This window comes from Jaculus jaculus, chromosome 5 (genome assembly GCF_020740685.1).
Source record: "Jaculus jaculus isolate mJacJac1 chromosome 5, mJacJac1.mat.Y.cur, whole genome shotgun sequence".
NCBI lineage: Eukaryota > Metazoa > Chordata > Mammalia > Rodentia > Dipodidae > Jaculus > Jaculus jaculus.
The window spans coordinates 136,131,962-136,156,427 of record NC_059106.1 but is presented as its reverse complement, the minus strand read 5'-3'; the positions used below and the strand labels follow the sequence as shown (position 1 = coordinate 136,156,427).

General features: G+C 41.5%; 1 protein-coding gene and 1 pseudogene across 3 annotated transcripts in view; both read left to right on the top strand.

The window, feature by feature from the left end:
- Positions 1-24,466, top strand: part of Senp2 (SUMO specific peptidase 2) — a 77,043-nt gene that overhangs the window by 6,467 nt on the left and 46,110 nt on the right. For all 3 annotated transcript variants that reach the window (XM_045150180.1, XM_045150182.1, XM_045150181.1), the window contains 4 exons: positions 4,409-4,539; positions 5,220-5,286; positions 14,674-14,764; positions 16,908-17,076. In XM_045150180.1, coding sequence (XP_045006115.1) covers positions 4,409-4,539; positions 5,220-5,286; positions 14,674-14,764; positions 16,908-17,076 — 458 coding nt within the window. The remainder of the gene's footprint in view (positions 1-4,408; positions 4,540-5,219; positions 5,287-14,673; positions 14,765-16,907; positions 17,077-24,466) is intronic.
- Positions 20,914-22,216, top strand: LOC105943791 (annotated as a pseudogene).

Sequence of the window (24,466 nt, the reverse complement as noted above, 5' to 3'; positions counted from 1 at the left end):
GACATGGTGGCACACGCTTTTAATCCCAACACTTGGGAGGCAGAGGTAGGAGAATGCTGTGAGTTCGAGGCCACCCTGACACTACATGGTGAATTCCAGGGCAGCCTGGGTCAGAGTGAAAATCTAAAAAAGTAAAAAGAGGGCTGGAGAGATGGTTAGGATGTACAAGCTTGACAACCAGAGTTGGGATCCCTCGAACCTGTGCAAAGCTGGATACAAGTAGTGCTCACTCTTAATTTCAGTGCACCTAGGATAGTGGGAAGCAGAGCCAGGAGAATCCAGAAGCTAGTCTGGTGTTCACAGCAGCAAAGGAGAGACCAAGTTGGAAGGGGAGAACTGACCACCCAAGTTGTCCTCTGACTTCCATACATGTGTACTACAGTATGCACATACTCCCGTTCGTAAGCGCACATCAAATGCACACAAAGGAAAACGGGCTGGATTATAGCTCAAGTGGTAGGGTGCTTATGTAGCATGCTGTGGACCCAAAGTTCATTCCCTAGTACTGTAAAACAAAACTTTGGTGGCATTAGAGTTACTGAATTATTCATGATTATCTATTTCATAGCTTTCTGTTTTAAGGATCACCCATTTCATCATCACTACCATTAACTATGTTGTATAATTTTCTGACAGAAGGGAATTGTCATCAGAGGGGAAGTCGTAGATAGCAGAGAGGTTACCTTTTAAAGGGCTACAAAGTACTGACCAATAGAACTTTTTTTCTTAATTTTAATTTGCTTATTTGCAAGCAGAGGGGGGTGAACAGGTGCTCCAGGGCCTTCTGTCACTGTAAATGAACTCCAGATGCGTGCACCATTTTGTGCATCTGGTTTTACGTGGGTATTGGGGAATAGAACCCAGGCTGTCAGGTTTGCAAGCAAGGACTTTACCACTGAGCTATTTCTGTGATTCCCTATAGAACTTCCTATAGTGTTGACTATTGAACACTTGTGGCTAGTTTGATTCAAAGAACTAAAATTTTCTTTTTCTTTAATGTTTTATTTATTTTTAAGAGAGAAAGAGGCAGAGAGAGAGAGAGAGAGAGAGAGAGAGTGGGAGAATATGAATGAGAATGGGTGCACCAGGGCCTCCATTCACTGCAAACAAACTCCAGACACATGTGCCACCTTGTACGTCTGGCTTATGTGGGTACTGGGGAATTGAACCTTTGTCCTTAGGCTTTGTAGGCAAGTGCCTTAACCACTAAGCCATCTCTCCAGCATTTCTCCCCCCCCCCTTTTTTTTTAAATAGTGTCTTAGCCCAGGCTGACCTGGCATTCACTGTATATTACCAGGCTGGCCTCAAACTCACAATGGTCCTCTTACCTCTCTCCCCTGTAGTGCTAGGAGTAAAGGTATGTCTCCCATCCCCCACTTTGTTTTTTGAAACAGGGTCCACTTTAGTTCAAGCTAGACTGGGATTCATTCTGCAGGCCAGGCTGGCCTTGATCTAATGACCATTTCCTTCTACCTTAGCCTGCCAAGTGTTAGGATGACAAGTATGAGCTACCATGCCTAAACCTCCTTTTTTTTGGGGGGGGGGATGCAAGGTCTCACTCTAGCCCAAGCTGGCCTTGAACTCATGGACAATTCTGCTTCCTCAGCTTCCCAAGTGCTGGTATGCATGACTGCCATACCCAACTTGCATTTTTAAATTTTACTAACTCAGTGAAATCATTTGTTAATCACATCTTGCAAATGGTTTACATAGCTCTTGGTAGCTTTTGAGAAAATAAAAGCAAGTTTAAAAGGAAGAAAGGGCAAGGTGTAGTAGTGCACGCCTTTAGTCCTAGCACTTGGGATGCAGAAGCAGGAGGGTTGCTGTGAGTTTGAGGCCACTCTGAGATGACATAGTTAATTCCAGGTCACCCTGGGCTTGAGTGAGACCCTACCTCAAAAACAAAACGAAAAAAAAAAAAAAAAAAAAAAAGAGGAGGAAAGAAGAACCTCAGCACTGTGGGCCTAAGATTTTATAGATGAAAGTAGATGCAAGTGAATATAGTCTAGTCTCAGGAGTGTAAGATAACCTATCCTCATTTTGAAGATGAGGTAGGATTGCCTTCCCATAAAAAAAAAATTCAATCAGGTATTTTAATAATCTCAGGGCATGCCAGATTTTGTGGAAAAATAAAATACTATAATAGGTTTTAGTGGGTTTAAGCTTCAGTCCCTTTCCTCTTGTTTACAAAGCATAGCAGAACATATATAGTATCCCTCAATATAATTGTAGGAATAACCTGAAATTCTCTCTCATTCCTAAAATGAAAAGCAACTCATTTGTATACTTTCCTTCCTTCTTCTTTCTTTCCCTCCCTTCCTTCCGCCCCCCCCCCCCCCCACTCCATATCTCTATAGAGTCTCCCTGTGTAGCATAGCGTGGCCTTGAACTCACTAGTCCTGGCTAGCCTCCAATTTAGGAGTCTCATTGCAAACTTCAAATGCCTCAATTTCTTGAGTACTGATTATAGGCATGTGCCACTGGACCAAACAAACCTTGGTACTTGAAACAATTTTAAAGTAGCAAATTATTTCAAGTTGGGATCTGCTTTACATGGCCAGTATGTTTTTCCATTTGTTTGAGTTATTCCCCTATCTTTCAGGTAAGTGTGCATTCCATATGTTTTATATTCTGGAGCTCTTGTTGCTTGAAACCACTATTCCAGGCTATTATTTTTCCCTTTAGCATAAGCTAAAGTAATAATTAGGACATACAAAGGAAGTTGTAGGCAACACTGATGTGTAAGAAGTGAAAAAGAGGTAGCATTATAACAGAAGGAAGTGGGGAAGCACCGAAATAGACTCTTCTTCCTTATTTATCTGTTTTGTGATATTTATTGTTGGTAGTAGGAAGAGGTTAGTAGTGCCTAAGAGTTCTATATTTTATAATTTGCCTGGCCAAGATACATTAGAAGCTTAATAAATACTTGTTTAGGACAACTGTATTGTTAGCTGCCCGGGAAGGAAGTGCAAACCAGTGAGTAATGGCACTACTTCCTATGGGATTCTGCTATGCGTCTGTTTTATTTGCCCTCATCTCTCTGGTAAGAGTTCCTTTTAGGGTTGGGAAGATGGCTCAGTGGATAAAGTGGTCAGTGCTTGAGTTGGAGTACCTGGATTCTATTCCCAAGCCCCTTGTAAAAAGTCAGAAGCTGGCCTAGAGAGATGACTTAGGGGTTAAGGCGCTTGCTTGGGAAGCCCAAGGACCCATGTTTGACTCTCCAGGTCCCACTTAAGACAGATGCACAAGGTGATGCAAGCATGCAAGTTGATACACACATCTGGAGTTCAGTTGCAGTGGCTGGAGGCCCTGGTATGCCAATTCTCTCTCTCTCAAAAAACAAAAAATAAAAATAAGAAGGGCAGAAGCTGCAGTAGGATTCTGTAATCCCAGAATGCTGACAGTGAGGTGGGGACAGAGGCAGGAGGGTTTCCCAGTAGCTTGTGGTGAGTGCAGCAAAGTAAGAATGGAGAGAAAGAAACTGTGCTTCAGATGAGGCCAGGGACCAAACTGAAAGTTGTCCTCTGACCCCCACCCACGTGCCTGTGCTCATGCACGTAGACACGAACATGTGCATGCACACAAATACACGATAAATAAAACGAACAGCTCATTTTTTTTGCTTTTAAATATTTTTATTATTATTTATTTATTTGACAGAGAAAGAGAGAGAGAGAATGGGCACACCAGAGCCTCCAACCACTGCAAACTCCAGACGCGTGCACCCCCTTGTGCATCTGGCTAACGTGGGTCCTTTGGCTTAGCTGCTAAGCCATCCCTCCAGCCTGAAGAGCTCATTTTATATATTCCACAGAACTTGCTGCTGAAAAGTTATTATTGTGAGCTGGGTGTGGTGGTCTGTGCCTTTAATGTCATCATTTGGGAGGCATAGGTAGGAAGATCACTGTGAGTCGACGCCAGCCTGAAACTGCAGTATATATTTGTGTTTGCACATATGCCACCATATCAGCTGGCCTCCAATTGTTGTAAGGCTTGTTGGGATTATAGACACTTGTGCAACTTTGTGTCTGACTTTTTTTGTTCCAAGGTAGGGCTTCACTTTAGCCCAGGCTGACCTGGAATTCACTATGTGGTCTCAGGGTGTCCTTTAACTAACAGTGATTTTCCTACCTATGCCTCCTAAGTGCTGGGATTAAAGGCATGTGTCACCATGCCTGGCTTTGTGTCTGACTTTTACATGGGCACTAAGGAGGCTTGAACTCAATATGGTAGTCTTGTAAGCAAGTACCTTTGACTGAGCTATCTCCCCAACCCCAGAAAAATATTTTTATGGATGTCTCTCTTTCAGTGTTTGAAAATCATACTTCAGTAAGAACTGAGAAAGTTTTTTTGGTGTGTGTGTGGAAGTTTATTACTCTGCATTTATAGTTTGTTGATGCTTTCTAGATTGCTTTATTCACCAAGTGAAAAACAGTCTCTACAATGCTGCAAGTTTATTTGGATTCCCATTCCAGCTGACTACAAAGCCCATGGTGACTTCTTGTAATGGAACACGGAATGTGGCCTCTTCAGGAGAGGTTAGTGAGGATGTTGCTCTGGGGATATTGGGTGTGTGTGTGTGCACGCATGCGTGCATGTGCATACATACATACACATGCATGTATTGAACCAGAGCCTTGTGCATGCTAAGCATCAGTTCTACATCTGAGTTATACTCTCAGCCTGAAGGACTGCTGATCTTACATATTAAACATTAGAAATGTTTTCATATTGTCTTTTTGAGAATTAACATATACACTGATCTCTTTCTAGAAATGCTCATGTATTTATTAGCAGTGTTATAAAGCTCAAGAAAAAAGCAGAGAGAACAGGCACACCAGGGCCTGTTGCCACTGCACATGAACTCCAGATGCTTGCACCAGTTTTGTATCTGGCTTTATGTTGATACTAGGAAATTGAGTCCAGGTACATACACAGGCTTTGCAAGCAGTGACTTTTGCTACTTAGCCATCTCCCCAGCCCCTAGAAATTTTCCTTGTTGTTTTTTGTTTGTTATTTGCAGCAAGGTCCCACTTTACCTAGGCTAACTTGGAACTCACTCTGTGGTCTAGCTTGGCCTTGAACTCACCATGATCCTCCTACCTCAGCTTCCCTAGTACTGGGATTAAAGGTGTGACCCACGAAGCCCAGCATAGAAATTTAAATAGTTTGAACTATAAAATTTTGATGCTACAGAGGTGATTCATTTTGATTTTAGGTATTTTCAAGCTCTTCATCTTGTGAAGTGACAGGTTCTGGACCCTGGAACAACATGCTGAAACTGGGTGAGGTGGTCAAAAACATTTGTACTTCACCGTACTTCCTTTTGCCAATTAAAAAAAATGCATGTTTCTGTTTGTTTGTTTGTTTGTTTGTTTAAGATAAAGAGCCAAATAGAGAATGGGTGCACTAGGGCCTCTAGCCGCTGCAAATGAATTCCAGACACATGCACTACTTTATGCATCTGGCTTAACTTGGGCACTGGGGATTTGAACCCAGTGTTGTCAGGCTTTGCTACCAAGTGCCTTTAGTTAAGAGCCATTTCTCTAGCCCTCTTCCTCCAATTTTATCCCAAGCTTTGAGAATATGAAAAGAAAATGCCAATTTGGATTAGTATAAGAAGAAAGGCATAGTCTTTATTATTTAGGTTTTGTAGGTTTTCAGATGGACAATACAAGTTGAATGCTCCCGATCTAAAACTCTATGAAATCTAAAGGTGGAAACTTCTTGAGCATCAGCTCTCAGATTCACACATGAAGAATACTTAAACTGGGGCTTTCTGTTGGAATTGCCTCTGCATTTAACTACTATGTTTTCCCTCTCTTTTTCTTTCTTCCCTGGGCAATCTACCTACCTACCTACCTACCTACCTATTTATCTATCTGTTTATTTTTGTTTTTCCAGGTAGGGTCTCACTCTGGCCAGGCTGACCTGGAATTTACTATGTAGTCTCAGGGTGGCCTCGAACTCACAGTGATCCTCCTGAGTGCTGGGATTAAAGGCATGCACCACCACGCCCGGCTAATCTCTTTATTTATGTTTGTTTGTTTTTTATTTTGATATATTTTTTCTCAATTTTTATTAACATTTTCCATGATTATAAAAAATATCCCATGGTAATACCCCCCCCCTTTCCCCTTTGAAATTCCATTCGCCATCATATCTGCTTCCCATCTCAGTCAGTCTCTTATTTTGATGTCATGATCTTTTCCTCCTATTATGATGGTCTTGTGTAGGAAGTGTCAGACACTATGAGGTCATGGATAGCCAGGCCATTTTATGTCTGGAGGGAGCATGTTGTAAGGAGTCCTACCCTTCCTTTGGCTCTTACATTCTTTCCGCCACCTCTTCTGCATTAGACCCTGAGCCTTGGAAGGTGTGATCGAGATGTTACTCAGTACTTCAGTCACTTCTTTCCAGCACTATGATAACTTCTGAGTCGTCCCAAGGTCACTGCCATCTGAAAAGAGAAGATTCTCTACCCAGAGTGAGAGTAGCATTAATATAAGGGTATGAATATTAAGAGAAGTGCTTACTGGGCAGTTTGATAAGCTTAGTATATATATATTTTCCAGACATCAGCAGATGTTACACCCCTAGGGCTCATGACTACCCCTGTTTTAAGTTTTCAGTATCAGGGATGTGTCCCCCCCTCATGGAGTGGGCTTCCAGTCCAATTGGAGGGCAGTTGGTTTCCACCATGACAGATCTGCCACTATTGCACCCGTTGGCTCATTTAGCCTAATCTCTTTATTTTTGAAAATGCTTTAGACCTAAATTTTTTATTGACAATTTTCATACATGCACATAGGTATTTTGATTATAATCCCCTCCCATTGCTTTCTTTTGTCTCTCCTCCCCTTCCCCCTTCCACTGAACCCCTTCTTAGACCTTCCCTCCCTGCCCATGGTCCTTTTGTAGTTTAATGGTCTATGCTACTGACACTACAACTTATATCCCAATCTAAACATTCAAAGCTAGGATATGTATAAGAGAGAAATATAGTCTTGCCTTTCTGAGCCTGGGTTATCTCACTTAGTTTATTTTCCTGAGAATTAAGAGGTTTCATTTTTCATTTTTCTTTTTTTAAAATATATTTTATTTATTTATTTGAGAGAAGGAAAGAAGGGGGTGGGGAGAGAGAAAATGGGCACGCCAGGGCCTCTAGCTACTGCAGACGAACTCCAGATGCATGCTCCCCCTTGTGCATCTGGCTTACATGGCTCCTGGAGAGTCAAACTGGGATCCTTTGGCTTTGCAAACAAATGCCTTAACTGTTGGGCCATCTCTCCAGCCCAAGGTTTCATTATTCTATATAGCTAAATGAAACTCCATTGAACCACATTTTCATTGTCCATTCATGTGTTCATGGGCATTTAGGCTGATGGAATCTCATTAATTTGTACTTCTATCATGGCGAAGAATGTTGAACACTTTATTTATTAGCCACTTATATTTCCTCCTTTGAGAATTTTATTCTTTAGCCTGTTCCCTGATGGTGCTGTTTATTTGCTTTGCTGCTGTTTAATTGTTGGAGTTCTTTGTGTATGCTGGTGTTCATCCTGTTAAAGATGTTTTGCTGTCATTTGCGGGCTGTCCCTTTGAATTCAGTTAAGCTTCCTTTGTGGTACAGAAGCTTTTTGATTTCATGAAGTCTTACTTATTGATTTTTGACCTGATTTCCTGAGCAGATGGTCCTATTCAGAGAGTTCTTCCCCTTTCCTATGTCTTGTTTTGTTTTTTGAAGTAGGGCCTCACTTTGTAGCCTCAGACTGATGTGAAACTCATGGTGATCCTCTTACTTCAGCCTCCCAAGTGCTGGGATTAAAGCTGTACTCCACCATGCCTCTCTTTCCTATGTCTTTTGTTTTGTTTTATATATTATTTAATTTATTTATTTGCAAGCAGAGAAAGAGAGAGAGGGAGAATGGGCTCATTAGGGCCTCCAGCTGCTGCAAACAAGCTCCAAATGTATGCACCACTTTGTACATCTGGCTTTACATGGGTACAGAGAAATCGAACCTTGGTCTGGTCCTTGGGCATTGCAGGCACAGTGCCTTAACCACTGAGCCACGTTTCCAGGCCCTCTTTCCTATGTTTTGAAGAATTTTTTCCCCTTAGTATTTTTAGCCTTTCAGATCTCACATTATCTTTGATCCATTTGGAGTTGATTCTTGTGCAAATTGAGAGATAAGGATGTAGTTTTATTCTTCGGAATTTATAGATCAGTTTTATTGTACCATTTGTTAAAGAAGCTGTCTTCTCCAGTGAGTATATTTGGCATATGGTTAATGTCAGGTTCTTTTCTGTTCCATGGACTGGACCTACTTTTCTGTTTTTGTGTCAATAGCATGTGTTTTTTTTTTTATTGTTGTTGTTACAATGGATCTGTAATGTAGCTTAAAATCAGGAATACTACTTATATTCTTATGTATTTGTGAGCAGGGAGAAAGAATATGTGGATGCCAGGGCTTCTTACCTCTACAGATGAACTCTAGATAAATGGTGCATCTGACTTTATATGGGTACTTGGGATTCAAACCTGGGCCAGGGCCTTTAACTGCTGAGCCATCTTCTCAGCCCCCTCTGCATATTTTTTTTTCAGCATTGTTTTGGTTATCCATGGTCTTTTGTGCCTTCAAATGAATTTTAAGATTGTTTTGCCTATGTCTGTGAAAAGTGATATTGGATTTTGATGGAGATGGCATTGAATATGTAAATTGATTTTGGTAAGATAGCTTATTCACTGTATCAATTTTTTGTATCATTTTTTTTTTTTTGGAGGTAGGGTCTCATTCTAGCTAGCTCAAACTTACTTGGTAGTCCTAGCAGACTGTTCTGGAACACACAGAAGTCCTCCTACCTCTGCCTCCCAAGTGCTGGGATTAAAAATGTACACCTGGGCTAGAGAGATGGCTTAGCAGTTAAGTGCTTGCCTGTGAAGCCTAAGGACCCTGGTTCAAGGCTCAATTCCCCAGGACCCACGTAAGCCAGGTGCACAAGGTGGGCACACACATCTGGAGTTTGTTTGCAGTGGCTGGGGGCTCTGTTGTGCCTATTCTCTTTCTCTGTCTCTCTGTCTGCCTAACTCTGTCTGTCACTCTCAAATAAATAAATAAAAATGAACAAAATAAAATTAAAAAAATTTGTACACCATAATGGAACGGCCTAACCTTTTTATTTATTTTTTATTTTTCTGACATTTTACTGATTTTGTAGTGTTTGGATTTTTCTATCACTGTCTTGCTTAATGATTATTCAATCATGGTGTAGTCTTCCCTGTGGCCTCAGGGATGTATTTTTTTCTTTCTCTTCATTCTGGATTGAATTCCTTCAAATAACTTCTGTAGAGTTGGATTAGTGGTGATAAATTCCTTGAACCTGTTTTTATCATGGAGTGTTTTACTTTTTCCTTCAATTATGATGGACTGCTTTGCTGAATAAAGTAGTCTGGGTTGAAAGTCTTTCATAACAAATACAGTGTTCTAGGCCTGGAGAAGTTGCTTAGTGGTTAAGGTGCTTGCCTACGAAGCCTAAGGATCCATGCCCGATTCTCCAGATCTCATGTAAGCCAGATGCACAAGGTGATGCAAGCATACAAGGTTGTACATATGCACAGCATGGCGCATGTGTCTAGAGTTCAATTGCAGTGGCAGGAGATCCTGATGCGCCAGTTTTTTTCTCTCTTTCACTCTCTCATAAAAAGGAAAAAAAATATTCCAAGCTCTCCTAGCTTTTAAAATGTCTGTTGAAAATCTGCTGTTATTTTGAAGCACTTGCCTTTTTTACATTACTTGGTACTTCTCTCTTGCTTTCAATATACTTTCATTTTGTATTTTTAGTAGTTTTTTTTAACAATTAAAAAACATTTTGGGCTAGAGAGATGGCTTAGAGGCTAAGCACTTGCCTGTGAAGCCCAAGGACCCCAGTTCGAGGCTTGATTTCCCAGGACCCACATTAGCCACATAGATGCACAAGGGGGCACCTGCGTCTGGAGTTCGTTTGCAGTGGCCAGAGGCACTGGCATGCCCATTCTCTCTTTCTCTCTCTCTCTCCTTCTCTCTCTCTCTCTCTATCTGCCTTTCTCTGTCTGTCATTCTCAAATAAATAAATAAATAAATAACATTTTATTGTTTATTTGAGAGAGAAAGAGGCACATGGGGGGGGGATGGGTGTGCCAGGACCTCTAGCCACTGTAAACAAAGTCTACCATTTGCATCTGGCTTTATGTGGGTACTGGGGAATCCAATCTGGGTTCTTTGGCTTTGTGTCAAGCTCTATAACCACTAAGCCATCTCTCCAGGCCTGTTTAATTATGACATTACAAGGGGAAGTTTTTTTCTAGTTTTAATCTGTTTACTGTTCTAAATTCTCTAGTATTTAAATTGGCACCTTTTCCCCTAATTTAGGGAAATATTTTGTTATGATTTTATTGAAAATATTTTCTATGTTGTATAGTCATGTTTTCTCATGCTGTGTTCTTGTGTCACAGTTTAACCATCTGGAGCTGAGTTGTTTGGTTAACTTATTTCTTTAAAATTTTATATTTTTTAGCCATTCATTTAAATTCACCAGTAATGGCTTTTTTTTTTTTTTTTTTTTTTTTGCAGAATAGGGAGGATCTTGCTGTAGAACAGGCTGACCTAGAATTCACTATGTGGCCTTAGGCTGCCCTTGAACTCACAGTGATCCTTCTAACTCAGCCTCCCAAGTGCTGGTTTTTAAAGCATGTACCATCATGCCCCTGTGCCAGTTTTAAAATGAAGATTTGCATTGATCTAAGTGAGGGGATTAAGTTGATGTGAGATTATGGGGTTATTCCCTTCTGTTGTATTAATTTTCAGTGCATGAGACTCAAACCCAGTACACAAGAAGCCAAAGGCTCTTGTGTGTGCCCAATTCCCCAGAGATGGTGGGCAGGCCAAAGACCTATGTGTAGGGCTCCCCAAAAATAAGGGCAAACCCAAGAGTCTCAGGTGCTACCAGCTTCCCAGAGAGGGTGATAAAGAGTGGGACTGAAGGCTTCTTGAATATGCAGGGCTCTTGGATGTGACAGGGGACCAAAGGTTCTCAGGTGCACAGAGCTGCCTGTCCTTTTTGTTTATGGTTTTTCGAGGTAGGGTCTCAATCTAGTCCAGGCTGACCTTCTTATTCAGGGAGACCTGCCCACCCAAGAGCCTTCAGACTGCCCTTTATTACCTCAGGGCTCTACAAACCAGTCCAGCGAACTTTGTGCATCAGTCCAGAGTTCAAAATATTTTAAGGAGTTTAGGGCTGGAAGGATGGCTTAACAGGACCCAGGTTCGGTTCCCCAGGACCCACATTAGCCAGATACACAAGGTGGCACACACCTCTGGAATTCATTTGCAGTGGCTGGAGGCCTTGGTGTGCCCATTCTATCTCTCCCTCTTTCTCCGTCAAATAAATAAGTAAATATAAAAATAAAATATTAAAATATTTTAAGGAGTTTCTTGGATTAAGTTAATGCTTGGATTTTCTAGCTAGCTGTGTATTCTTAGCTGTATCAATTGATTTGATGTAATATATTTTCAGGGTAGGACCTTAAGGTGTTAGGTGTGGCTCTTAAGACTCTCAGAGTATCTACAAAGATGTTCTTAGGGGTTGAGTTTCCCTGCTATAGAAGTATTCAAGCAGGCTGAGTGGAATAAAATACAGGTAGATTCTAAAATTTAACTAAACACTGTACACATTCAATCAAAAACAGCCCCGAGTATGTATGCAAGAGTAGTTATTATAACGACCAGATCCTCTATCAAAAAGAGGTTTAGATTTCTGGTCTGTTGAGGGATCCAAGTCAGCTTGTGACCAAGTGAGACCCTTCCCTGGTGCAATCCCAGTTACCTTGGGTGATTTTGGTCTCAGTCAAGTTGATGCCTGGGTCGTCGGCCTGCTGTTCTGATTTCTGGAGCTGGGCACTTGCTTTTCCTACTGGGCAAACCGAGCCGCTGCTGCTGCCTCTGCTGCTGCCGTAGCTGTCACCACCAGAGCCACCACCGCTGCTGAAGCTGCCGCTGCCGTGTCCACCGCCGCTGCTCCCCCCGAAGCCGCTGCTGCGGGATCTGCCGCTGCTGCCGCTCCTGGGTCTGCTGCTGCTGGGGCCGCTGGTACCGGTGCTGGAGCCGCTGAAGTTGCTGCCGAACTCTGCTCCTGCTTGGGTCCCGCTGTCAGCCCAAGTTGGCGTGGCCGGGTCCCGGGCCGCTGCTGTGTTCGCTGGAGCTGGGTTCAGGCGTTGGGGGAGGGGAGGGAGCCGCGGCTGTTCTGGTTGTCTCGCTGCTCCACGTGTTCTTCTACCTCGTGGTCTTCTCCTCCGCTGCTCGCTGCCGCTCTCCCCTCACGTTTCCCGAGTTGTGGAGAGCGCGGTGTGAGGGGAAAATCCCGCACCTGGCTTTTCCTGCGGCTCGAGCCGAGTCTGGCGGCTTTCTGCTGCACCACGGCTGCGGCGGTTGGCCGAGCTGCCGGAGCCGCTTTTCCCGCCTGTGCAGGCTCTGGATGCTCTATAACTCTTCTACTTCTCCGCTGCCGCCTCAATTTCCCATACACCTCACTTTTTAGTAAAAGTGTGTATTTTGCTGAGTTTTTTTGGTCTTTTTCCCCCCTAGGCTGCTTTGGCGTGGTACCTACGCCACCATCTTAACCGGAAGTCCATATTTTAAGGAGTTTTAAAAAATTCTTCAGGTTAAAAAATTCTAGGTAGAAATGTGAATGAATAAATGGAGAGATAAGAATTAGAAGAGGTAAATGTTATAGTAAATATAAAAGTGTTCATTTTTTAACTTCTTCAGAAGATAACTGTAGAGGAAAGTAGCAGTACGTTGTAGGGTTTATAGTGAGTGTAGAGGAACAGTACATGTAAACAACACGTGGTGTGGGAAGACGGCTCTTTGCTTAAAAGCACTTGTGTGCAAAACCTGGCAGCTGGGATTTCGTTGCCCAGCCACCCATGTAGATATGGATGGGCAGGGCATTCATTTGCAGCTGCAAGAGATCCTGGTGTGCATGTGTACACACATGCAAATAAATAAAATTAAAAATAATTTCCAGGTTAGGGAAAGTGGTCAGGGTCTTCTCATCTGTGCTCTCTGGTGCTAGGCAAGGAGTGAAGAAAAAAAAAAAACAATTTCCAGACTAGTTTGGGTCTGGAGTGAGACCCTACCTCAAAGAACAAAACTGGGGGCTAGAGAGATGTCTTAGCAGGTTAAGGTGCTTGCCTGCAAGACCGAAGGACCCAGGTTCGATTACCCAGGTCCCATGTAAACTACATGCACAAGATGGCGAATGCATCTGGAGTTTGTTTGCAGTGGCTGCATACCCTGATGCACCCAGTCTCCCCCCACCCCATCCACCGCAATACACACACACCAAATTAAAAAGAAAAAAAGCTGGGTATGGTGATGTATGCCTTTAATACCAGGACTTGGGAGGCAGAGGTAGGAGGATCACTGTAAGCTTAAGGCCAGCCTAAGACTACATAGCGAATTCCAAGTTAGCCTGGGCTAGAGTGAAACCCTACCTCGAGAAACCTAACCAAAACAAATAAATAAATAAGGCTACCTGGCAGAGAAGAGCAAAAATGTGCAAACGCACAATTCTGTGCATTAGTTACTTTTGCATTGTGACCTGAATAGCTCAGAGAACAACTTAAGGGAGAAAGAAAAGGCTCATTTTGGTTCATAGCTTTGGAGGAAGGTTCAGGCCATGGTTTCTTAGCCTGAAGAACATCCTGGTGAGGGGACTTTGTGTTCTTCAATTCTTAGATGACCAGAAAGCAAAGGGAAGGGAGAATGCTGGCCCCGTTGGCTGTCCCTTTTACTTAGTGTGGGTATTCAGTCCATATCCAGGCTAGGTTTTCATTAAATTCTCTCTGAAAATGGCTTTCAAACACATCCAGAGTTACACCTCACCAACTCCTAAATTCTAAATCTAGTCAAGTTGACAATGAAGATTTAACTATCCCAGACCCACTTGTTGTCAACTTGACACCCAAATGCATCACTTTAAAACATAACATCCAGGGTTGGAGTGATGGCTTAGCTGTTAAGGTGCTTGCCTGTAAAGCCTAAGGATTCTGGTTCCATTCTCCAGGTCCTACATAAGCCAGATGCACAAGGTGGCACATGTGTCTGGAGTTTGTTTGCAGTAGCTAGAGGCCCTGGCACACCCATTCCCCCCCCCCGTCTCAAATAAATAAATAAATAAATAAAAATTTAAGAAATCTTTAAAAAAATAACATCCAGTGTTTGAAAATCTAGTTGCAAAAGAGTTGGGAGAATGGTATTATCTTTGAAGTACTTTATTACATTTTAAAAAGTTTATGCAAATTGAATTGATGTGTTCATCATGTATGAGTATCAGTTAATTACGAATTACTGTTTTTTTGTTGTTGTACTGAGAATTGGACCTAGGGCCTCACTTGTTCGGCAGTGCTGTTCTACTGAACTACCTCCTAAGCCCCTCCTATTGCTTTCCTTTAACTTTTTTTTAATAACATTCATACCAGATTATTATGTTGTCTACTAACAGAATTTTTAAAATACTTATTTAGTTGTGCAATGTTAATTGTCCACAGGTTTTCTTTTCTAATATAGTTGGTCACAGTGATGATTTCCCTTCTCCCCCCCCCCACAACAATTACAAATATGTTCCTAAAATAGGTAATAAATCTCCAAATGGAATAAGTGACTATCCAAAGATCAGAGTGACAGTAACCCGAGATCAGCCACGTAGAGTCCTACCTTCTTTTGGGTAAGTGTTAAATTCTGTTTTTCTGTATATGGAAATGTAGTTTTTATTAGCTACTCACTGTTGCTAGGCATGTTCCTTTTTGTTCTATTACACAGTATTGTTAAGTAAATGTTTGGAGGTTAATAAGTTGATGATGGCTAGTGTACTAGTTGGGTTCTCTAAAGGAACAGAACAAATAGAAGGAACATATATTATAAAGGGGACTTATTAAATTGCTTTACTTTGTTTTAAACTTTTAAAATATGTACATATAAGTAAGTGTGAAAGTCATAAATCTCATTTGGAATATCTTTATACATTAAACATTCATGTCAGCTCTGTGAAATGGTCTTATTTTATTAATTTTACTTCCTCTTCGAGTATTCTCATTTTCTGGAGTTCTTTTTTCAGGGCAGGGTCTCAAAATGGAATTCACTGTGTAATCTCAGGGTGGCCTTGAACTTTTTTTTTTTTTTTTAAAGGCAAGGCATGTACAACAGGCTGGCCTGGAACTCAAATTTCTGCTTCAGCCTCTTGAATTAAAAAAAAAAAAATTATTTATTTATTTATTTATTTATTTATTTATTTGAGAGAGAAAGAGATTGGGTATGTTAGGGCCTTTAGCTGCTGCAAATGAACTCCATATGCATGTGCCACCTGTGTTATCAGGCTTATATGGCTCCTGAGGAATCGAACCTGGGTTCTTTGTAGGCAAGTACCTTAAGTGCTAAGCCATTTTGCCTGTGTATATGTGTGTGTATGCATGTGAGCTTGCATGTGTGTAGGTGCACATCAGTTGTCTTCCTTGATCACTTTCTACTTTATTTACATAGGGTCTCTTATCTGTACCCATGGCTTTTGGATTCAGTTAGTCTGACTAGCCAGCTTGTCCTAAAGTTCCCCTGTCTTCCCCTCCAAGAGCTGGGGTTGGCCGCCATGCCATGCCCACTGGTAGTTATGTGAGTCCATATTGGCTTTATCTACTGAGCTATCTCCTCAGCCCTGATTTTTTAGTAAAATACCATGATTTTTTAGTTGTGTTTTTTTTTTTCCAAGCTGGACGTGGTAGTGCATGCCTTTAATCCCAGCACTTGGTAGGCTGAGAGAGGTAGGAGGATCACCATGAGTTCAAGCACCCCCCCCACCCCCTGTGAAACTACATACTGAGTTCCAGGTCAGCCTGGGCTACAGTGATACCCTACCTCAAAACCCCCCGCACCCTAAAAGAATTCTTTTCTTCCTCACTACCCATAGGGTTTTCTTCCTTCAGACATCTTGTTCTTATTATGAGTGCAGTATCCTTCTTTTTTTTTTTTTTTTTAATTTTTATTTATTTATTTGAGAGCGACAGACACAGAGAGAAAGACAGATAGAGGGAGAGAGAGAGAATGGGTGCACCAGGGCTTCCAGCCTCTGCAAATGAACTCCAGACGCGTGCGCCCCCTTGTGCATCTGGCTAACATGGGACCTGGGGAACCGAGCCTCGAACCGGGGTCCTTAGGCTTTACAGGCAAGCGCTTAACCGCTAAGCTATCTCTCCAGCCCAGTATCCTTCTTTTCTAACCTAAAGAGTTGTTTGTTATTTAAAAAAATTTTGACCTTGCTTTGTCTGTTTTGGGCTTCCTCTAACCTTGCCCACTGCCTTGTCTTACTTTAGTCTTTAGTCAAAAATTGAATTGAGTTTGAAAAATTGGCCATGAGGAAAAGGGCTTATTATATGTGGCACCTGTAGTGACTGGAAACAGACATTCCATAGTGGAATACTAGGTTGTCCTGTGCTACAGATCTAACTTTTGCAAATGATAGTTACCTGGAAACTAGCAAGATTAAGCTAGGATAGCATAATCACAGGATGGTTTAGGAGTTTGTGCCTTGGCTTGATGAATGAAGCATTCTTTTTTTAAAAAATTTTGTTTATTTTTACTTATTTGAGAATGACAGATGGAGAGAGAAAGGCAGAGAGAGAAGGAGAATGGGCACGCCAGGGCCTCCAGCCACTGCAAACAAACTCCAGATGCGTGTGCCCCCTTGTGCATCTGGCTAACATGGGTCCTGGGGAATGGAACCTCGAACCGGGGTCCTTCAGCTTCACAGGCAAATGCTTAACTGCTAAGCCATCTCTCTAGCCCCCCCTTTTTTCCTTTTTTTCATTTTTCTATCTCAGGTTTACATTGAAATCAGAAGGCTACAATAGAAGACCGAGTGGTCGCCGCCATAGCAGAGGCAATCCAGAGAGTTCTTTAACATGGAAACCTCAGGAGCACGGAGTTGCAGAAATGATTCATGATGAGAGTGGCAAGAGTGTGAGGCGTCCCCACTGTACTGTGGTAGAGGTAAGTAAGCTCTTTCAGCATGGTTTTCCAAGAAGTTTTTTTTGTTGTTTTTGTTTTTCAATGATAATTTGGGTAAGTTTCCCTTCCATACTTCACCTCCTCCACCCTGTTTGACTCTTAGTGTGTATATATCTATCTAGAGCTAGTCTTCATTTCTGTTGAGGTGTTTCTTCATTTATTCCAGGAAAATTGAGTATTATTTCTGTATCTGGCATTCCCATCACCATCAGCTAATTTAATTTGTTAGATGGCTTTCTGAACCACTTGTTTGGTTCATCAAGGAAATATTTATTAAGGTCCCAGGTACTGTGATAGTTGTCTGCAATTCAAGAAGTGAAGGCTGGAGAGATGGCTTAGTGGTAAGGCATTTCCCTGCAAAGTCAAAAGATCCATCCCAGTTCGATTCTTCAGGACCCACGTAAGCCAGATGCACAAGGGGGCACATATATCTGGAGTTTGTTTACAGTACTTGAAGGCCCTGGCATGCCCATTCTCTCTCTTCTCTCTCTCTTTCTCCCTCTTTCTGTGTATCAAATAAATAAATAAAGTATATTTCTTGTTCAAAAAAGAAGTGAATTGTAAGCCGGATGTGGTTGTGCATGCCTTTAATCCCAGCAACTCAGGAGGCAGAGGTAGATGAGCTCAAGGCCATCCTGAGACTACATGGTAAATTCCAGGTCAGCCTGACTAAGATAACTTTGTGTTTACGGGATGCATTTAGTTTTGGACATTGTTTAAAGTGCCTCTGAACAAGATCTCTCTGTGACTCTTCGGTTGTAGATGATGGAATTTTGAGAAGGCAGGGTTAAACATAGTTGAACTTTTTATTTACTGATGTTATAACAAGAAAGCTAATAGATTATTCAGGAAAAGAATGTAGTGTAAGAAGAGTTATGGGCAAAGCCATCAATATTTAGGACAGGCAGGAGTAATTGTCAGTAGAGACTAAAAAGAAAATTAAAAGTTATAGTCAGGTGTGGTGGTGCACACCTTTAATCCCAGAATTTGGGAGGCCAGCCTGAGACTACAGAAGTGAATTCCAGGTCGTCTTGGGCTACAGTGAGATCCTACATCTTAAAAAGGGCTGGAGAGAAGGCTTAGCAGTTAAGGTTCTTGCCTGTTTAGCCTAAGGATCCAGATCCAATTCCCCAGAACCCATGTAAGCCAGGTGCACATGGTGGCACATGCATCTGGAGTTTGTTTGCAGTGGCTGGAGGCCCTGACGTGCTCATTCTCTCTCTTCCCTTTTCATTCTACTTCTCATTCTCTCTAATAAATAAATAAACACTTTTTTTAAAAAGGCTAATCTAATGTACAGGTAGCCAAGGTGAATTCAGCTGGGTAAATGGAAATCGCGTAATATAAAAACTGAAAGAAAAAGAAAGCATATCAATGCCATAGTAAAACATTGATGGGCCAGGTGTGGTGGTGCACTCCCTTAATCCCAGCTCTCGGGAGGCAGGGTTAGAAGGATTGCTGTGAGTTCAAGGCCACTCTGAGACTACATAGTGAATTCCAAGCCAGCCTGAGCTAGAGACACTACCTCGGTTAACAACAACAACAAAAAATTGATGATTTTGGTAATACCAGTTCCAATTTAGAATCTGTATATTCCAATTATGAAGTCAAGTATTTCTGCTCATTTTTTTTTTGTAGTTAAGCCAATTTTGTTCAACCTTCTTCTGTCCAAAAAAAAAAAAAAATTCAGATGCTATCAGATCTAGCAGGTAATGTATAAATGAATAAAGTAGAGTGGAGGACACATGGTCCACTTAAAGGAGATAGCTCCAGGTTGCTGATTCAAGTTTCTAAAAAAAACCCAGAATTTTGGATTAAAAAATCATTTTATAAAGTTGGTAGGAACTTCAAAATGCAATACTAGTAATTAAAACACATCTGTGTACAGGAAGCCTTTAGAACCCAAGCCAGACAAAACCTGGAAAGACCCTCTCCTCGCCATATTATAATCAAACTACCTAACACAAAAACCAAAGAGAGAAAAATCAAGTTACCTACAAAAGCAAGCCCATCAGGATTATAGCAGATTATTCAACACAAACTTTAAAAGCCAGAAGGGCTTGGAGTGATGTATACCAACTTCTGAAAGATAACAACTGTCAAACAAGGTTACTGCAAAGCTATCCATTCAAATAGATGGAGAAATAAGGACATTCCGTGACAAAAGCAGGTTAAAGGAGTATTTGAAGACAAAACCAGCTCTACAGAAAATACTTGAAAGAATCCTCCATGCTAAGAAAAAGCACACACACATAAGGAACCTGGGAAAAACAAGCAATACTCAAATACTAGTTAACACAAGAGAGCAAAGGTAGAACCAGAACCACAAAAAAAAAAAAACAGGAAAAAAAGACAAACATAAACACACATCTTCCAATAATATCTCAATATCAACAGCCTCAATGCCCCAACCAAAAGACATAGGTTTGCAGACTGGGTTAAAAAGCAGGATCCTACAATTTGTTGTCTCCAAGAAACTCACCTTTCTACAAAGGATAGATATTATCTTAGGGTAAAAGGTTGGAAAATGGTGTTTCAAGCAAATGGGCCTAGAAAACAAGCAAGGGTTGCTATCCTAATATCTGACAAGGTAGACTTCAGTCCAACATTAGTCAAGAAAGATAAGAAAGGTCACTTTATATTGATTAAGGGCACACTCCAACAGGAGGACATTATAATCCTAAACATATATGCACCTAACATGGGGGCTCCCAAATTCGTCAAACAAACACTATTAGAACTAATGTCACAGATAACACCAAAGACAGTGGTGGTGGGTGACTTTAACACCCCACTCTCATCAGTTGACAGGTCATCCCGGAAAAAAAAATAAACAGAGAGGCATCTGGACTAAATGAGGTCCTAGAAGGAATGGACCTAACAGATATATACAGGACATTTCATCCAAAAGCTGCAGAATATACATTCTTTTCAGCAGCACATGGAACATTCTCTAAAATAGACCATGTATTAGGGCACAAAGCAAATCTTAACAAATTCAGGAAAATTGAAATAATTCCTTGCATTCTATCTGACCACAATGGAATTGAACTACAAATCAATAGCAAGAAAGACTATAGAGCATACACAAAATCATGGAAACTGAACAATGCTACTAAATGATGAATGGGTCAATGAAGAAATCAAGAAGGAAATCCGAAAATTTATAGAGTCTAATGATAATGAGAACACAACATACCAAAATCTCTGGGACACAATGAAGGCAGTTCTAAGAGGTAAATTTATAGCCTTAAGTGCCTCTATTAAGAAATTAGAAAGGTTGCAAGTGAACAACCTAATGTTTCACCTTAATTAATGCCTTGGAAAAAGAAGAACAAGGCAAACCAAAAATCAGTAGACAGGAAGAAATAATAAAGATTAGTGCAGAAATTAATGAAATAGAAACAACAACAAAAAAAAAACAATCCAAAGAATTAATGAAACAAAGAGTTGGTTCTTTGTAAGGATAAACAAGATTGATAAACCTTTAGCAAATCTAACCAAAAGAAAGAGAGAAGAGACCCAAATTAATAAAATTAAAGATGAAAAAGGTAACATTACAACAGATTCCAGAGAAATTCAAAAAATCATAGGGACATACTATAAAAGCATACACTCCACAAAGTATGAAAATCTGAAAGAAATGGATGATTTCCTTGATTTATATGACCTACCTAAATTAAATCAAGATGAGATTAATCACTTAAATAGGCCTATAACAAGCATGGAGATCCAAACAGTTATCAGTAATCTCCCAACTAAAAAAAGTCCAGGCCCGATGTGAGCCGATCCAGCCTGCCGTGTGGTGCCCAAAGCATCATGGAGAGTAGCTACTACAGCTGTGCTGTCAAGTTCACCCTCTTCAAGAAGAAGTACACCTGTAAGAATTGTAGCTGGGCTGCCTTAGCTGCAATGCTGTGGTGCCTCGGACTGGCAACACCCAACAGAAAGTCTGCAAGCAGTGCTATGAGGTCCTGACCAGAGGTTCTGCCAGTGCCTCCAAGTAGTCACCACCTCAGAACTATAAGAAGCGCGTGGAATCCTTAGAAGCCAAGCAGAAGCCCAGCACTTCCCAGAGCCAGGGACTGAGTAAACAAGACCAAGTCATGGCTGACTGCCTAGCACGCCTCCGCCAGGAGAACAAGCCCAAGTCACTGCCCTCACAGGCAGAAATAGAGGCACGGCTGGCTGCCCTAAAGGAAGAACTCCAAGGCTCCATCCCTTCCATGGAGGAGATGGAGGCTCGGCTTGCTGCGCTGCAGGATAAAGTTCCATCTTTTCACACCCCAAGACCAGCATATCAGGCACCAGACACCAGGACACAGGCTCAGCAGACACAAGATCTACTAACATAGCTGGCAGCTGAGGAGGCTATTGATAAGTGCCGGAAACAAAAAGGCACAGTTGCTTCCCTCCAGAATGACCTCAACCAAGGTGGTGTGAGGAACCAACACACTAATGCCCCGGAAGAGGAAAAGAACAGGCTACTGGCTGAGGCAGCTGTTGAGCTGCAGGAGGAGAACACCAGGCAGGAGCAGTTCCTGGCCCTTGCAAAGCGATTGGCCATACTGCAGGGACAGGACCCTAATAGAGTGAAATTCCAGGATTATCACCTTCCTGACAGTGATGTTGATGAGGATGAAGAAATCCAGAGAAATCATACAGCAGCTCAAAGAAGAAGCTGTCCTGGATGAGGCAAGTGGCTTTAACATCCCCATGGAACCAGCTGCCCCATCCCAAGCCCAGCCCTACAGGGCAAGGACTAAGCCCCGGGCTCTATCTCTCAAGACCCAGGCTGAGGAAGATGAGCTGCCATGGTGGTGTATCTGCAGTGAGGATGCCATCCTGCGCTGCTCTGGCTGTGATGGAGACCTCTACTGTGCTCAGTGCTTCCAGGATGGCCATGTTAATTTTGAGCTTAAAGAGCACCAGACGTGTCTACCACCCTCCACGAGCTGACCAAGAGCACTACGGAGACCCTGATCCTCCTGAGGTGGTAATTCTACAGGCGGCCTACAGGATGGGGCAACCACCTGGGCCCAGTCTCGGGGCTTCCAATGGGATAGCAGATTCAGGTCTAATGATGGTGGACATGCCCCTTCCTACACTTTACTGTCCCTGAAAGGAGCAAATATTCCATTCGAGATTCTAACTATTGGAGGAACCAGAGGGAAGGAGAAGCAAGGGCCCCTCTCTGGGAAGCCCAGGCTGAAACCAAGAGACATAATGGGAAAGAGAAAATTGAACAGAAGGTGACCCTACCCTGACATGTAGTAGATCTAATAAAGTATGTTGTTGAAAAAAGAAAAAGTCCAGGCCCAGATTGATTCACTGCTGAATTTTACCAGACCTTCAAGGAAGAGCTAACACCATTGCTTCTTAAGCTTTTCCAGGAAACAAAAGAAGGAATTCTACCAAACTCCTTTTATGAAGCCAGCATCACCCTGATACCAAAACCAGGCAAAGATAGAACAAAAAAAGAAAATTACAGACCAATCTCCATCATGAACATAGATGCAAAAATTCTCAACAAAATATTGGCAAACAGAATACAAGAATATATCAGAAAGATCATTCACCCTGACCAAGTAGGCTTTATCCCAGAGATGCAGGGATGGTTCAATATACGCATCTATAAATGTAATGCATTATATAAATGGGTTGAAGGACAAAAATCACATGATCATCTCATTAGCTGCAGAGAAAGCATTTGACAAAATCCAACATCCCTTCATGATAAAAGTCCTACAGAGACTGGGAATAGAAGGAACATATCTCAATATATCAAAAACTATATATGACAAGCCTACAGCCAACATATTAATAAATGGGGAAAAACTGGAAGCTTTTCCACTAAAATCAGGAACAAGACAAGGGTGTCTACTGTCCCCACTTTTTTTTTTTAATTTTTATTAACATTTTCCATGATTATAAAATATATCCCATGGTAATTCCCTCCCTCCCCACCCCCACACTTTCCCATTTGAAATTCCATTCTCCATCATATTACCTCCCCATCTCAATCATTCTACTTACATATATACAATACCAACCTATTAAGTATCCTCCTCCCTTCCTTTCTCTACCCTTTATGTCTCCTTTTTAACTTACTGGCCTCTGCTACTAAGTATTTTCATTCTCACGCAGAAGCCCAGTCATCTGTAGCTAGGATCCACATATGAGAGAGAACATGTGGCGCTTGGCTTTCTTGGCCTGGGTTACCTCACTTAATATAATACTTTCCAGGTCCATCCATTTTTCTGCAAATTTCATAACTTCATTTTTCTTTACCGCTGAGTAGAACTCCATTGTATAAATGTGCCACATCTTCATTATCCACTCATCTGTTGAGGGACATCTAGGCTGGTTCCATTTCCCAGCTATTATAAATTGAGCAGCAATAAACATGGTTGAGCACGTACTTCTAAGGAAATGAGATGAGTCCTTTGGATATATGCCTAGGAGTGCTATAGCTGGATCATATGGTATATCAATCTCTAGCTGTTTTAGGAACCTCCACACTGTTTTCCACAATGGCTGGACCAGATTGCATTCCCACCAGCAGTGCAGAAAGGTTCCTTTTTTTCCCCATCCCCGCCAACATTTATGATCATTTGTTTTCATGATGGTGGCCAATCTGACAGGATTGAGATGGAATCTCAATGTAGTTTTAATCTGCATTTCCCTGATGACTATGTCCCCACTTTTATTTAACATAGTTTTTGAAGTCTTAGCCATAGCAATAAGGCAAGAGACACGCATAAAAGGGATACAAATTGGAAAGGAAGAGATCGAGTTACCATTATTTGCAGATGACATAATTCTATATATAAAGGACCCTAAAGACTCTTCTAGCAAACTTTTAGAGCTGATAAAAACCTATAGCCATGTATGTAGCAGGATACAAAATAAATACATAGAAATCAGTAGCCTTCATATATGCTAACAACAAACACACAGAGGATGAAATCAGAGAAAGACTCTCATTCACAACTGCATCAAAAATAAATAAATAAATAAAGTGCCTTGGAATAAACCTAATCATGGAAGTAAAGAATCTCTACAATGAGAACTTTAAAACACTCAAGTGAGAAATTGCAGAAGACACTAGACAGTGGAAAAACATCCCTTGTTCTTGGATTGGAAGAATCAATATTGTGAAAATGGCAATCTTACCAAAAGCAATCTACACATTTAATGCAATCCCTATCAAAATTTCAAAGGCATTCTTCATGGAAATAGAAAAAGCAATCCAAAAATTCATTTGGAATCACAAAAAACCTTGAATATTTAAAATGATACTGAGCAACAAAAATAAGGCTGGTGGGCTGGAGAGATGGCTTAGCGGTTAAGCGCTTGCCTGTGAAGCCTA